General features: G+C 39.7%; 1 protein-coding gene across 1 annotated transcript; it reads right to left on the bottom strand.

Annotated features, from left to right (window-relative positions):
* Positions 1–4,770: 4,770 nt before the first annotated feature.
* LOC107814172 (acyltransferase Pun1-like) lies at positions 4,771–6,390 on the bottom strand. The gene has a single exon (XM_016639523.2). The coding sequence runs from the start codon at positions 6,324–6,326 to the stop codon at positions 5,013–5,015; it is 1,314 nt and encodes a 437-aa protein (XP_016495009.1). The 5' UTR covers positions 6,327–6,390; the 3' UTR covers positions 4,771–5,012.
* Positions 6,391–17,831: the final 11,441 nt, after the last annotated feature.

Genomic DNA, 17,831 nt, shown 5'->3' with positions numbered 1-17,831 from the left:
ATGCCCAAAATAATATCGAAATCCACCATACTGAGTAATAATAAATCAGCTCTGGTCTCAAAACCACTGATAATAATCAAACACGATCGATACACAATGTCAACGATAATAGAATCACCCACGGGTGTAGATACATAAACAGAAGAACTCAAAGAATCACGGGATACGCCCAAATACGAGGCAAAATAAGATGACACATAAGAATAAGTGGAGCCTGGATCAAATAAGACCGATGCATCTCTATGACAGACAGGAACAATACCTGTGATAACAGAATCAGATGTAACTGCCTCCGTCCTAGCAGGAAGGGCATAATATCTGGCCTGGACTCCCCCTCTAGGGCGACCTCTACCTGTCCGTCCTCCACCTCTAGATGGTTGTGCAGGTGGAGTGGTAACTGGAGCAGTAATCACGGCCTCAGAAGCTTAAGGGCCCTGTAGAATAGGTGGGGCCTGCAAAATCTGTGGAGGTGCACCCCTCCTGAATCTGGGGCAATCCCTAACCATATGATGAGTGTCACCGCACTCAAAACAAGCTCTCGGAGGACGTGACTGTTGTGACTGGCTCGGGCCTGATCGACTGGATTGACCACTGAAAGCACTCCGTACAGGAGGTACACTAGATATTGGCGGTGCATAATAGGGATCCTGGGGCCTAGGAATGGCCGGAGTACCGCTGGCAGATGGAAGTGCTAAATGAATAGGACGAATCCCATAACCCCTACCCTGACGAGCTGTAGATGAGGCACTAAAACTGTTATACATGCCAGAATCTCGGGGTCTCTTAGCTTTCCTCTCTTCTCTCTCCCGAATATGCATACCCTCCAATCTCCTAGCAATAGATACCACCTACTGGTATGCGATGTCCATCTCTAATTCTCAGGCCATACTGAATCTGATACTACGGTGGATCCCCTTAATAAATCGGCAAACCCGCTCTCGAACAGTAGCAACCAAGGCTGGTGCATGCCTAGCCAAATCACTGAATCGGACCGCATACTCTGACACGGTCATAGAACCCTAGCGCAGCTGCTCAAACTCTGCGCGCCATGCATCTCTAAGATTCTGAGGAACATACTCCCTCAAGAACATATCTGAAAATTGAGTCCAAATGAGTGAAACTGCCTCAGCCGGACTATCCAACTCGTATGACCGTCACCACTGGTAGGCCACTCCTCTAAGATGGAATGTCGTGAAAGAAACCCCACTGGAATCCACAATACCCATAGTACGGAGGATACGATGACATTCTTCAAGAAAACTCTGAGCATCCTCTGAAGCTAAACCGCTCGAAGTGGGAGAGTGGTACTTCTTGTACCTCTCGAACCTAGGTTTCTCCTCCTCTGAAACTACTGCCCTAACCTCGGGCCGAACTGGGACAACTGACTGTACTGGTATAACCTCTGGGGCATGGTCAGCCTAGGCCCATGGCTTTGGGGTACGGGTGGCTGGAGTCGGTGCTCCTCCCCCGGCCTGAGATGTGGCAGGAGCAAGTGCAATCAACCTTGCCTGAGCTAGAGTGCCAAACATGCTCAGAAATTGGGCAAGGGTCTCCTGAAGTGCAAGGGTAGTAACAGGCGTCTCAGGTGCCTGTTCTCCAACTGGAGCTACTGGTGGCTCTGCTGCAGCAGCTCGTGCAGGTGCTCTGGCTGCACCACATGGTCTTCCTCGGCCTCTGACTCGGCCTCTTGCGGCTCCAACAGGGAGCACTGGTGTCTGATCATCGGATCCAGTTGTGCGTGTCCTCGCCATCTATCAGAGAATAGAAAGACAAGAGTTTAGAACTTCGAAGTCAACAATGCGCACGATAAGGAATCAAAGAAGTGAACACTTTCCTAACAGTTCCATAGCCTCCCGAAGATAAGTACAGATGTCTCTGTACCGATCCGCGAGACTCTACTAAACCTGCATGTGACTCATAACACCAATAAACCTAGAGATCTAATATCAACTTGTCACTACCCCAATTCACCCTCCGTAGGATGTTTTGATGTCACCTAGTCTCTAAGACTAGGTAAGCCTAACAAATTGCGGAATAACATAATAAAAGTCTGAAACTCAAACCTCAATAGCTGTAATAAATGGAAACTACAAGTCAAAGAACTAAAATCTCCCAAAACCCGGTAGAAACAAGTCACAATCTTCTAAGAGAAATATTAATTGTCTCTATACATTAGAGTCTGCTAAAGTAAGGAAAACAACATGATAAATATAGAGGGGGACTCCGAGGTCTCCAGACGCTGGCAGATGTACCTTGAAGTCTCCGCACACAAGTAGCTCACTGATATCCGGGCTGGTAAGCAGTGCATGGTTCTGCACAATAAGATGTACAGAAGAGTAGCATGGGTACACCACAGCGGTACCCAGTAAGTGCCAAGTCTAACCTCGGTAGAGTAGTGACGAGGTCAGGTCAGGACCTACTAGAAATAATAGAAAATTATGACAGAGGATATAATAGTATAATGAAATGACTGAAGAGAGAACAACACAGCAAAAAGAGGTAAAAAAATAGGGGCGCTCCCGAGATACCGTTTCGTAGTCCCAAAAGTAAATGCTCAACAGGGGATCTCCCGAGATACCGTCTCGTAGTCCCAAAAGTAAATATGTAAGGGGATCTCCCAAGGTACCGCCTCGTAGTCCAAAAAGTAAATATGTAGTACAGGAGGATCTCCCGAGGAACCGCCTCGTAATCCCAAAATAAATATGCAGTACAGGGGGATCTCCCGAGGAACCGCCTCGTAGTCCCAAAATAATTATACAGTACAAGGGGATCTCCCGAGGAACTGCCTCGTAGTCCCAAAAGTAAATATGCAGTAGGTAGTCGGAGGAACAACAAATTTTCAGCCAGAAATCTTATAGTTAAAGATTTAAATCAAATCAGAGAAGCAGGTAATTCAGCTAAGCATGTTGCACATATTGCAAGTAAGAGTTAAGGCACTTAGACATGTGATACTAAGCTAAACATGATCACTACATATACTAAAGCAACTTAATTAAAGAATTTAAAAGAACACTACTCAGCAATAACCGATATTTTCAAATTTAGCCCGTGTACGCACTCGTCACCTCGCGCACACGGCGCTCACATATCACAAAATGTTGCAACAGTATCAAATCCTAAGGAAATTTCACCCACACAGGGTTAGACAGGCCACTTACCTCGAATTTCGCTCAATCAGTCAAGTAGTATGCCTTTCCCTCGATTTTCCGACTCCGATCGGCTCGAATCTAGTCATGATTAATTCGATTCAGTCAATACAAATCATAGGAATTAATTTCATATGAAAATACAGATTTTTCAATAAAATTCCGAAATTTAACTCAAAAATCGCCTGTGTGGCCCACGTCTCGGAACACGACAAAAGTTACAAAATATGAATGCACATTCAACCACGAGTCCAACCATATGAATTTTACCAAATTCCGACATCAACTCGACCTCCAAATCTCAAATTCTTATTTTGAAATTCCTAGGCCCAAATCATCTAATTTCACCTTAACAATATGTAATCTAGTCAAAATACTCAATGATAATCCAATATTATTGACTAACAATGATCAAAAATGACTTACCTCAAGTTTTTTCGTGAATTCTCTATGAAAATCGCCTGAAAACCGTGTTTGAAATGTCCAAAAATGACAAAAAACCCGGAACCCTCTGTCTTTGTACATTGCCCAGAGGTTCCGCTTCTGCGGAATTTTTACCCACATCAGTGGTTCCGCTTTTGCGGTAAATCTCCCGCTTCTGCAACAGGTCCGCTTCTATGCGGACTCGCTTCTGCGATGAAGCATCCGCTTCTACGGTCCAAGGTCCCCTTAGCCCAGGCCGTATTTGCGACCATTGCGTCGCTTCTGCGGTCACACTTCTGTGACGCCTCATCCACTTCTGCGGACCATCCACTTCTGCGAGCTCGCACCTGCGAGCTCGCACCTGCGAGCCAAATTCCGCAGGTGCGATTGCATCAGTAGGCAGAAGCAAGTTTCAACTGTTCTATGTCCAAATTTGATCCGTTAACCATCCGAAACTCACCCGAGGCCCCCGGGACCTCAACGAAATATACCAACAAGTCCTAAAACATCATATGAACTTAGTCGAAGTTTCAAATCACATCAAACAACGCTAAAACCACGAATCATACCCCATTTCAAGCTTAATGAACTTAAGAATTTTCAACTTCTACATTTGATGTCGAAACCTATCAAATCAAGTCCGCTTGACCTCAAATTTTGCACACACGTCATAAATGATATAACAGACCTATTCAAATTTTCAGAATCGGATTCTGACCCTGATATCAAAAAGTCAACTCCCCGGTCAAACTTCTAAACTCAAATTTCTATTTTTAGCCATTTCAAGCTTAATTTAACTACGGACCTCCAAATAATTTTTCGGACACACTCTTAAATCCAAATCACCATACGAAGCTATTAGAATCATCAAAATTCTATTCCAGGGTCGTTTACACATAGGTCGACATATAGCCAACTTTTTTAACTTAAGTTTTAAACTTTGGAACTAAGTGTTCCAATTCATTCCAAGACCTCACCGGACCCGAACCAATACCTCGGTAAGTCATATAGCAACTGTAAAACACAAATTGAGCAGTAACTGGGAAAACGGAGTTGTAATACTCGATACGACCGGTCGGGTCGTTACATGGGGAGAGGACCAATTTATAGAGGTTCTCACTTAATCCGGTACGTACATCAAGTAACCGATCACACAGACGAGATTTGTCATTAATTAAATAGTATTAATTATGGGCCTTAACTTTGTTGGGTCACAAAATAATTAGATAAAATCTAACACTCTCTACCAAAGTCCGTACTATTTTCACATCTTTGAAAAAGACACAGCAGTTTAAAAAATGCATTAATCTGCACCATTACCAGCTGCAGATACATGAAGCAGCCAAAACGAAAGTCACAAAATTAAATGCTTTAGCACATGTTACAAGCTGACGGGACTTCAAACTATAAACATAAAAAGATTTAGGATGACCAAAAGATGGTTTAATGATTTGGAATTGGTATAGCAAATTCCAGAAGCTCTGGATCTCTTTCAAATATAGCCATGTCTTGTTCGCCCAGCATGACTATGGCTTCGATTCCGCCTCCACTTTGATTATCCATTAGAAAAAAATACTTATTGAAAGGACCAGTTGCCATGCTCACTCTAGCTGGCCGTCCCCATCCAAAGTCCATGTTATAAAAAGGAAATACTAGGACACTGGAACAAACATAATAATCAACTTCACTGCTATGGAATGGCGTCCTTCCTTTTTCAAGTGAATCAACTACTTCTGAGATAATTGTATTTTTCGTAGCATTCTTTTGCTGGTCATGAAGTTTCTCTTTCTCCTTCCTCATTTCTCGTATCAATCTTGGACAATTTAGTTCCCTTTCATTAGTTGTTTTCACTAAAAAGCCAGAGATTACATTTCCACATGCATCGTAAGACAAAGGTGGGTTGAGCCTTTGACGCATATTTGCAACTTGAAACAAGGTAGATGGTTTAAATGAGCCAACATTATTCGCTCTTCTTGCAGCTACAGCACATTTGTAAAGAAGCGCGCTCACAACTTCAGTTCGGGTTGGATTTTGGACTCCTGATTCAAGAGAAATATTTGCTTTGAGAGCGTTTACTTTAGTAGCAGGGAAAATAAGCCTTTTCCCTAGATATCCAGTTGGTTCTTCGTACTTGATACTTGATACATCAGAAGGATCATTACATTGGGGATAGATGGATTCTCCAACAAAGCGAGGAGATGGTGTTGCACTTATATCACGGCTCAAAACTCCCCAGTTGTACAGGAAATTGCTGGCGGTGTAGCCGTCTCCAATCTTGTGTGATAAGCACGCACCAATTGCTAATCCTCCGCAATCAAAATGGCTTACCTGAGCTATAGCTAAATTTCCTTTACTGTGGTCGTGAGGTTTAGCTTGTGGAAAAACTACATGTTCTGCTTCAGTGTAAGGGTGTTTGAAAATTTCGGACATGGAACAATGGACACGAACGTTGGAAAGCTCAACTCCCGTGTCGTTGCAATCAACAGAGGAATCATTCTTTAGTCGTCCAGCATAAGGATAATAGAATGAAAGTGTTTTAGAAAGAGATTTCTCAAGAAGTTGAGATACTAGGGTAGGTTCATATGACTTGTACGCAGCATAATTGCCAACTTTTGGGTAAAAAAATGCAATAGGAATAGATATATGAAGAACCTGATCAACGAAGGAAAGTTTGTGAGATTTAAGAGAAAGAGGAGTTGGAATGGATGGTTTGATTATCTTCTTAGAAATCAAAGAAACAACTGATAATGCCACCATTATGCTTTCAGGCCTTTAGCAACTGTACCACACACTTTCTTTTCTCGTTTGGCTAACAGTGCTATCATTTAGAGCATCTTCTATATAGTAATACTAGGTGAAAGTGGGTCCAAGTTGAAGTGGAGAAATTGACATAAATTAAGTTATGTTAATTAGTATTTTGACTTTATTTTCTATAAGTATATGCATGATTAAGAAATTTAATTTTTAATTTGTCTACCATCATTAGAGAACTCGTAGTAATGTAAGCCAACACGTTTGTAATAGCGGAGTTATGGAATATATGCAGAGAAGGAGCTAGAATTTAAACCTCTAAATTTTGAATTCTAGAATAGCAACATTAGGTGTTACTAATTGAGTTTTGGAGTTAATTTTTGTATATATTTAATTAATAAATTTCTTAATATAAACAGAGAGCTTGAACTAAAGTTACGCCAAACTCATAGCTAACCTTCTAGCTCACCCTCGCTTGTTGGAATTTCTAATAGTACATATTAGTGCAAACGTGATGTTGTATACTGTGAGTGACAAATATGAATGGTTAGTTAGAGATAAAAACTTATACACCTAGCAAATGAATTGTCCAACATATAAGTTATTTATCAGTTAATTATGATTTGGTGATATGAATCTATGCACAACATCATCGAAGTACAACATTCAAAAAATAAACAAAACACAAAGTACCCGAAACACCCCCACGTGTCGACTTGCAGGATGACCGACATGGATCAGGATCCGATTGGAATGTGAATTACTCCTAGAGCATTTAAGTACAATAATTTCACAGTGCATAAATTATTGAAACTATACCCTCAGTTGTCTTAATTTTGAGCTTATAGTATACCTAGCAGAATATTACTAGAAGAAGAAGCACATATGGGGTACAGCCAAAATCAACATGTACCAATTTTACTTGGCTAGAAATGATTCTTTTAGTAATAATGATCTAACTACCTCTCAACTTTGGGCTTATAGTATACCTAGCAGAATATTACTAGAAGAAGAGGCACGTGTGGGGTACAGTCAAAATCAACATGTGCCAATTTTACTTGGTTAGAAATGATTCTTTTAGTAATAATGATTTAACTGTCTCTATTCCTTTGATGTAGAAATATAAATTGGCAAATACATAGGCAGACCCTAAACTTGTCCTTGTCCTGTTATTTTATTTAAATATTTAAATTCAAATTAGTATTTATTGAACACCTAAACTTTATTAAAATTATCAATTAGACACATTTTGTTAACATGGCAAAGTAAGTATTTTTCACTCTCTTTGTGTACATATTTGAAAATTAATTACTTAATATTTTTTTTTTCTTTCTCTTTCTCTTCTTTCATTATTATTTTTCATAAAGTCGTTGCCACCTTGCCAGAAATTTTGTTGACCGACTGCAAGTTCCATTGATGGCTTCAATCTACACCAGAACACTCCCAAAAATCTCAAATTTATTTTTCCAATCTCCGCCATGGTTGTTTATGGGGTGAAAGTATCGAGATTACAGCATAAACAATTTTATCATTACTCAGTTTTAGCGACCATATATTGTACCTAGCTTTCGGCCTTCACTCCGGTCATATCCAAGTAACTACTCACTATTCACTATTTCCATAAGAGCAGACCAAAAAGATTACTGGAGAACTATGCCAAAGTGGTGCGCCAGCTGAAGTCATGGAGGGAACTCATCGGGAAGTGGTGATGGTCGCCGGAGCATAGTCGGGAATCGGCCGAGAATTCTTCCACGATTTATCTAAAGCTGGTTGTAGAATCATCGATGTCGTTCGCCGTGTAGATCGATTGATATCTCTCTACCATGAGATCAACGGAGTTTGGCCAAACTCAAACAGGGCAAGTTCGAGTTAGGAACAATGAGCTGTAGCGAGTGGCGTATATAGATTGTTATATTAGCGATATCATAATTTGAAGAGATTGGACAAATGAATAAATCAATATAATGACAAGTGGTGTTATTTTGTATACATATTCCCAATATTTTTATTTTTCTTATTTGAGTTCTATCTTCATGTGTCGGCCATGCAGCTATTAGAACTCCCATTGAAATGCTTTAGTGAAAGAATTCCACCACAATGACTTATAAATCTGTCAATAATGATTTATAGATTCACCAATTAATTGATGTGCCAAGATTTTCAATTGGCGTGCCTAATATTGTTTTAAAAAAAATCTTAATTCTCTCTATATACTTTTTTGGCAACTCAAAGTTGCTTCTTTTTATTTTATTTTATGTTATTCCCATTGTTGCTCTCAAATGCACACAAGTATACGTGGTCAACAAGTAATATAATAATGAATAAAGTGTCGAACCCATAAAGACTTGTGTTTGACTACCTACTAATTTCACTCAACTTGTTATTCAATCAAGTCAATCAAGGTTGAATTGTATGATTTATAAGTACTCAGTAAAGGTAACTGTTACCTAATTTAGCAAGCAAAAAATGATTGTTCGAGAATTTAATAGAGATAAATATTCCATGGTTCTGATCGATTCACCAATCGTGTTGTGTTCTAGATAACTCCCCTTTTCATGCAATTCGCTTATGATTGTTAATTAATCGAGCAAAAGTATACTCGTAGTATTCTTCCGAATTACTACTCGTCTGTCCAAGATAGATTCATGCTTATATTCCTATGAAATCAATCCATCAAGAACGCATTAAGATCACGATATTTAATTAAGCATGATGATTAGGTATATTCATATTCTAGCCACAAATCCTCCCCCACTTTAGAGTTAAGATCATGCCCTCTTTAATTCTTCTCTTATCTAAACATAGTTTTCCCAAGCATAAGATAGTTGTTAAGTATAAGAAATTGCCGGCGGTGCAGCCGTCTCCAATCTTGTGTGATAAGCATGCACCAAGTGCTATTCCTCCGCAATCAAAATGGCTTACCGGAGCTATAACTAAATTTCCTTTACTGTGGTCGTGAGGTTTAATTAGCTTGTAGAAATACTACTGAGTTTCGGCCAAAGTCATAACTAATCTTCTAGCTCGACCTCGCGTGTATTGAATTTCTATTCCAAAGTACATATTAGTGCAAACGTGATGTTGTACACTGTGAGTGACAAATATGAATGGTTAGCTGAAGGTAAGAATTTATACAAACCCGATGTTTATATCAAGCAAATGAACACATGGCATTTGTCCAACATATAAGTTATTTATCATTTAACTATGATTTGGTGATATGAATCTATACTTTCATTTGTGACTCTCAGTGTTAAACTATATGATTATTTAATGTAAATATCGAGTGCGAGTAATTATTTATCGTTACTTAAATAGAAAGAAACCAAATAGAGTTAAAAGTAAAATGGCCAAGTAGTAATCTGGTTTCTGTTCCTAGGAACGGCGAAATCCTATAAAGTCATACGAAGACGGCAAACGTTGAAAAACCTGCAAAGTGAAGCTAAATTAAAATGGACCTAAGACGTTAAAAAATTTATCACACGCGCGTCTAAGGAATACGAAAGGATTTTAAAGAAATGCTTCTGGTTTTTTCGTCCAGTTGGGGGAGGGTACATGCACAACATCATCCAAGTACAATATCCAAACACAAACAACACACAAAGTACCTGAAACACCGCCGCGTATCGATAGGCAGGACAACAGACATGCATCAGGATACGATTGGAATTTGAATTTTCTAATTCACTCCTAGAGCATTTGAGTACAATAATTTCACAGCGCAAAAATTATTGAATCTATACCCTCATTGTCGGCAAATAAGCCCTCAACTTGGTATATATAGCAGAATTTTACGTCCAAGATTATGTTAGGATCGAAAATAATCAGGTGTCATGTGAAAACTAGTAAGCAAACCTTGAACGACGATAAAGCAGGACAACACCAAACAGATTATTCTTCCTTCTATTGGATGTGGTAAGTTGTCTTTTCATGCGCCCTCCACTTATTTGAGTTCTATCTTCAAGAAATGTTCCCGGACCACCCATCTCTTCCTTCCCCTTCGCCCGGCCCGGTGAGATCAGATTTCTAGAACGAAGTGAAGTGATAGGAAGAGAAGACTGCTGGCGGGAAATCCCTATTCATGAAAGTTCCTTGTAAAGGGAAAAATGAAAGTGTACTCCTGCGCACCAACCGAAGAAAGGAGCTTTGGAAGCTTACCTTATTATTATATTAAAAGGGGAAAAGGTGGGGAGTATGGCATTGGTTACTTCAGCGTCGTAACGCCTGGTATTCGAACATTGGCTCGAGGCATTGTCTCTACCCCTTCTTATCCTGAAAAAGCAGGGACACCTTACGTTCTTGAACCGATAACCATCTTTCGGCTAACCTAGCCTCCTCCGTCCCTCGGGACCAACAAGGGGCAGTACAGGAATATTCACCTGTTGTCCATCGACTACGCCTTTCGTGAAAGAATTTCACCCACAATGACTTATAAATCCCGGCAGTAATAATTCATAAATTCACCAATTAATTGACGTGCCAAGATTTCCATTTGAGGTGCCCAATCTTCTGTTTACATCCCTTTTCTTTTATTCTCTCTTCATACTTTTTTGGCAACTCAAAGTTGCTTCTTTTTATCTTATTTTATGTTATCCCCGTCTTTTTTATCTGTTTCTCTTTGAAGATAAAATTTTTGCCCACATTGAACCAAACCAAGTGCTAGCTCACTGATTTCTTTTCATTTGATAGTGTAGTTGTGGACCCGAATGTAACATAAATAACTGAATTCACATTTATCAAGCCATTTAAAGCGGTCATGTCTTTTATCCTAGCAATGATCTTGTGAAGGCCTTTTGTTACACACAAAGCTCATGCCCATATTATAGCTTTGCGCTGAGCCCAACTATTCGTACCCATTACCCGCATATATGGGAGAATGATAAAAATAAGATTCATTTGATGTCATTGTTTAAATTTTGACCCCGGTAAGAAAAGTCTTAAAAAAATAATTTCTGATCAGAATTTTGAAGCAAGTTGGTCAAAAATTCTTGCACAAGTCATATGGTGATTCATTAAAATTCGAATTGTTGTCATAATTTTTGTAAGTTATGATGATCGGTACCAAATTGTAATGGTTGCTATATTTTTGTGTAACTGTCCATTAAATTCTGATTGATTACCGGAATTTTTCGCATTATGGCTGAAAATTTTGGTGATCACCAAGATTGCTGGTGCTTCGAAATTCTGACCAGCACACTTTAAAATTCCGACATGGGGCTATTTTTTCACAACTTTTGATTTAAAAAAGAATCCATCCAGTGTCATCTTCCTCATAAATATTGTGAATGCTACGATAAATTTTCAGATTTAAGGGGCTAGCCATTTGAAGAGCTTTGAAGTTGTAATGACTAGTGAGAAGTGGTTAAAAGTTGTCTTGGTTGATTACTGTATATAGGATGGACACATGATGTTGTACGTATGTTTGAGAGTTATGCTGAAATGCCCTAAACAATGAAGTTTAATATTAATTCAAACATTTATTTAAAGATTTTAAGTTATATATACTGACGGTATAATGATTTTTACACTATTACTTAATATAACTCATGTTATAGTAGACAAACTTATAATTCATTGTAAGTTACAAATGAATACTACTATTACTGTAATTACCTTTTAAGCGATATAATTATGTAAAAAAATATTAATACATTAGTGTATAAAACTTAAACTCCTCAATAAATTGTATCCCCTCTATCAACTTATATGACCAGGAGCTATCTATTTTGGACATCTCACAAATTTTAAACCATTTTATAGCAATATTGTCGTATATAATATCACAGCTTTCAAGAATCCAAATTCAGTTAACAACTTTTTTGTCATGCATGTGGTTGAACCACAATTGCTAGACTTGGATTGCCCACCAAATGAAACGTTGTAAATTTCTGGTAACTAAGGTATACTAGTTCAAGGATTTTTATTGTAATTTAATTACACCTTATCTAGGAGTTATTCAGCATTAATATTGTGGTTATTACACTAGTTAATTTAGATAAAACGGGGACACTTGACCTTAAGATATTCTTAATTGAAAAAACGAACTTTATATTATTAGTGCTGTTGCATGAAATACACAATTGGCGAGGACCAACAATGGCCAACTCCTCTGAAGCTTTTTGCATTTTAGGGCATGTGATTTTAAAAGACTTGAATTATTTTGATTCCAATCAAAATCAACACGACTAATATCTAAATTCTTGAACCATCAACTATAGTGGAACCTTAAAATACAATCAATCACTTCAACGCAAGAGTTCATTCAAAATTCGCTGGCTTTAAAACATGAGGGGGCAACTCCAGATCAGAAGCCCCAAGACCAACATAAATTGCTCACAACTCCCCTTTTTTTAGTGAAATAATTGAATAGTGTGAGTAAGAATGTTTATGTATGTCAATTGTCAAATCTCAATAAACTATTCTTTCAACTTCTTAACCACGTGAGGAATTTGGAAAAGTAAATAATCCTTTTCGTTCTTTTCTTTCGGATATTAAGATTTAATATGCCTACAAGTTTCTTTTCATTCGATTTCTTAGTTCAGCTCCTCAAGATTTATTCTTCGAAAAATGGTCAAATTTATTCTTTTACTTTCGGGTATTATCTACATTTATTATATTATCCTGTCAAAGTTACCATTTTCTTAAGCAAAGTTTTAAAAGTTACCCCCAAACATAATGGAGGTGTATGATCCAAATTTTAAAAATTACACTTAGCACCCTTCACTAACTTAAAGTCCATTGGAAACCCCATTTCTCCATTTTTGTAAATCTAGGATTCTTAAAATTAAAAAAACAAGGGTTCTCTCGTGATTTTACCCGAGTCTCAGTCAATCATCTCCTTAATTTGATCAGTTACTATTGAGTTTTATTTAATCATCTTTTTCTCTAATTAAGTGCTTATGTGTCCAAAACTATTTTCTGGGGTTGGATTAGGTTTCTTTTAGCTCTTTTTTTTTTTTTTGAAAAAGATGAACATGATATAACCCCTGCGGCAATTTATATTGCAGCAGGCATATCACAGATGACCAGCAACATGACATCCTCAACTGTCAGCAATGTCTCCGAAAATAGCCAATTCTTCCAAAAAAATTAGATCTACTTTAATTCACAATAAAAATCTCAATTCTTGTGCTCGTGCCTAAATAAAATAATTCTGTGTTAAAGACTCACCTAGTTTTTTATGAGGTAATTTGGATAGAAAAATGGAGGGTTTCAATGAGCTTTAATTTAGTGAAGGGTGTTATGTGTCATTTTTAAAATTTGGGTCATAGACCTCCGTCAAAACTGGAAGAGGACATTGAAATCAACCACTGCTCAAGCGAGGGACATGGAGCAGGGGAGAGAAGATTCTGGAAAAGTGATGAATTGCATAATTTCCAACTCAATTATCTGGTATTTGTACAATGTCTATTTATAAGCAAAGAGGAGAAAAAAATATTGCCTATCCAGTTGGCAATGAGCTGGCCCACTAACCACTAACTACCTCTAACTACTTAACCACCTCATGGAAGAATTAAATATACAGTGTGTTGCACAGTATGCGTATGTACATCTCTCAATACCCCTCCCTCCCTCCCCTCAAGTTGATGGTAAGGAACTCACACTCAACTTGTCAAGTAAGGTGGAGTGCTTGATGCCTGTGAGAGTCTTGGTGAATATGTCAGCTAACTGATCAGATGTAGAGATATGATGCAACAAAATCAGACCCTCTTGAAGTTTGTCTCGCACAAAATGATAGTCAACTTATATATGTTTGGTGCGCTCATGGAAAACTAGGTTCTTGGCTATGTTTAGAGCTGCCTGACTATCACAAAAAACTGGAACTGGGAGAGGTAATGGAACTGTTAACTCTTCAAACAGCCTGACTAATCAAATAAGTTCACCAACCACTGCTCTAGTTGACATGTACTCTGTCTCAGCTGAGGACAAGGCTATGGTGGACTGTTTCTTTGATTTTCAACTAACTGGGCAACCACCAAGCAGAATTAAGTACCCACTAACAGACTTTCCGGACTCTGGGCAAGCAGTCAGTCTGAATCACAAAAGGCACTGATCATATGTATACGGTCGAAATAGATTTCAGCCTTCCTACATTCGATCGAGTTCGAGTGTTAAGAAGTCGGAATGAGATTTTGGGAGTGAGTTTTGAGGTCGGTACTAACGAACCTCGAGCCCGAAGGTCGCGCGAGGAGGCGGCTCGATAATCCTATTGAGCCCGTGACTGAATCGATCCGCTAGGCACTGCTTCGAGGTCGAAAATGCGCGACGCCCATCTCGAAGGTTGAACTCGATCCAAGACCGAAGGGCCCGACCCGTTAACGAGTTCGAGCTAGTATCGAGCTCACAGACAAGAGCCGTTGCAACCACACCAAGAGAGAGAATCTTGGCGGGAATCAAGGAAGAGACAAGTCATCATGGATCTTCCACTACATGTTTTACTTTATTGTACTTTGGTAATGACCCTCTTCTATAAAATGGGGAATCCTTGTAAGCTAGAAGGGGGGCAGAGAAAAAGATCACTTCTTATATTGATAGTAATCCCCTTGTACTTGTTTTACTTATTCATTCGTTTTGCTTATTATTTTCGTTCTTACAGTCAACAATACACATATTTCCATTTCTCTACGCGATTTATATTAAATTGTATCGCATATCCTTAGAACCATCCACAAATCTAACGTTATCTGATTTTTCCGGTAAACAGTTTGGCGCCCACTGTGGGGCTAAGGGTAACCATGATCGTTTGATATAAACCTAAAGTACACGCCAGTTTGCAACTTCAAATCAGCAATGGATTCACCTATCGACCACGAAGCCGGCCCTCAAAATGAAACCAACAACTTGGCACTCGGGGCTGGAAGGCCACTCGATGAAGGCGCTGAGGCTCGAATCGAAGCACCCAAAATTCAAGCCGAAGTATCATTGGATGTCAATTCACAAATAGCTCTAGAGGCGAATCAGCGTTCCGAACCGGAAAGAAGCATTCAGGGCGGTACTCGATCCGTAGCTCGAGACACCCATAACATGGAGGAGATCGGAGTCAGCTTACGGATGATCTTCGAGATGCTACAAGCCCAGCAAATAGCGACAGCTCAGTTGCAGAGCCAAACTCAGGTACAAAGCAGGCCGGAGCCCAATCCGCTTCGAGAAGTCACCCACAGAACGGAACTAGCCATAGAGAAGCCAAATGAGCAAGAATCGGGGACTACTCCCGAAATTACTAAATTGCTCGAGGAACTCACAAAACGAGTCGAAGCCAACGATAAAAAAGTAGAAACATATAATTCCAGGGTCGACCAGATCCCGGGGGCTCCACCAATGATAAAAGGGCTAGATTCGAAAAAATTCATTCAAAAGCCTTTTCCCTCGAGTGCAGCCCCAAAACCAATCCCCAAAAAATTCCGTATGCCCGAAATACCCAAATATAACGGAACGGCCGACCCCAACGAGCACATCACTTCTTACACGTGTGCCATCAAGGGCAATGATTTAGAAGATGATGAGATCGAATCTCTATTATTAAAAAACTTCGGTGAAACCCTGTCAAAAGGGGCAATAATATGGTATCATAATTTACCATCTAACTCCATTGATTCTTTTGCTATGCTTGCAGATTGCTTCGTAAAAGCTCATGTCGGAGCCATAAAGGTCAAAACCAGAAAGTCAGACATGTTCAAGGTAATGCAAAAGGATAACGAGATGCTAAGGGAGTTCGTAGCTCGTTTTCAAATTGAACGAATGGATCTGCCACCAGTCACAGACGATTGGGTTGTTCAAGCTTTCACTCAAGGTTTAAATGAGCGGAGCTTGAGGGCTTCGCGGCGGCTGAAGCAAAATCTGATCGAGTACCCAGCTATTACTTGGACCGATGTGCACAATCGATATCAGTCCAAAATAAGAGTCGAAGATGACCAGTTGACTTCTAGGACCATTACGAAAAAGTAAAAGTCGACCAGAGATCGATACCAGCCATATAGCGGAAACGATACTACTGATGAGTATCCGAGGCCTCTTTAAAATCAACCTCGTACACAGGGGGGCTTTATCATTGAACGCATCTGTGATGATTATCAAGTTCGGTGCAAAGGAAGTTACTTCGTTATTTCATGACAAATAGTGTCTCAACGGGAAATGTTGTAAGGGCCAAACGGTCAAAACGAACCATGCTTATATAGTTAGCCCGAGCCCTGACGCAAAACATGAACCCATGTGTAATGACCTGCAAAGAAAGCTCTCTTCTTTACCGATATTCTATGTTCAAGATTTATTATGCAAACAGAATCGAGTCTGAATCATTCGCTCGACTGCCAAGCCTATGGGCTACCTTTATTTCGAGTTCGAGCAATCACTCGCTCGACCATTAAGCCTACGGGCTACTTTGACTATTACGCCTACGGGCTACATTGCATCGAGTTTAAATCATTCACTCGATTGCCAAGCCTACGGGCTACCTTTATTTCGAGTTCGAGCAATCACTCACTCAACCATTAAGCTTACGGGCTACTTTGACTATTACGCATACGGGCTACATTGCATCGAGTTCAAATCATTCTCTCGACGGCCAAGCCTACGGGCTACCTTTATTTCGAGTTCGAGCAATCACTCACTCGACCATTAAGCCTACGGGCTACTTTGACTATTACGCCTACGGGCTATATTGCATCGAGTTCGAATCATTCACTCGATTGCCAAGCCTACAGGCTACCTTTATTTTTAGTTCGAGCAATCACTCACTCAACCATTAAGCCTACGGGCTACTTTGACTATTACGCCTACGGGCTACATTGCATCGAGTTTGAATCATTCACTCGATTGCCAAGCCTACGAGCTACCTTTATTTCGAGTTCGAGCAATCACTCACTCGACCATTAAGCCTACGGGCTACTTTGATTATTACGCCTACGGGATACATTGCATCGAGTTCGAATCATTCGCTCGACTGCCAAGCCTACTGGCTACCTTTATTTCGAGTTCGAGCAATCACTCGCTCGACCATTAAGCCTACGGGCTACTTTGACTATTACGCCTGCGGGCTACATTGCATCAAGTTCGAATCATTCACTCGACTGCTAAGCCTACGGGCTACCTTTATTTCGAGTTCGAGCCATCACTCGCTCGACTATTACGCCTACGGGCTGCATTAGTTCAAGCAAAACTACTCATTTCTTCGAATTAAAACAAACACTTGACTATTTAAGCTGAAGGACGCTCGAACCCGATAAAACAAAGGGGACTACCCATGAGGCCCGAAAGCAACAGAGATTTAAATTCAAACTGTTTATTTAGTTTGAAAGGCCATTTCTCTTCAAAAAAAAAAAGAAATATTTGTATTTACAAATTTTTTGTACAGAAGCGGCGAAAACGCCATCAGAAGTTATCCGATTCAAAGCATATTGGGCCTCGTTGAAAAGACAGAAAGTCGCTCCGCATTCATCACTGATTGATCTTCTCCGGTCACCAAGGACCGAAGGTAACTGGCAATTCCCACCGGAGAAGAGAAAATTCGGGTATCCT

The sequence above is a fragment of the Nicotiana tabacum genome, chromosome 24, assembly GCF_000715075.1.
Source record: "Nicotiana tabacum cultivar K326 chromosome 24, ASM71507v2, whole genome shotgun sequence".
NCBI classification, from domain to species: domain Eukaryota; kingdom Viridiplantae; phylum Streptophyta; class Magnoliopsida; order Solanales; family Solanaceae; genus Nicotiana; species Nicotiana tabacum.
This window is presented reverse-complemented; position numbering and strand designations above follow the sequence as displayed.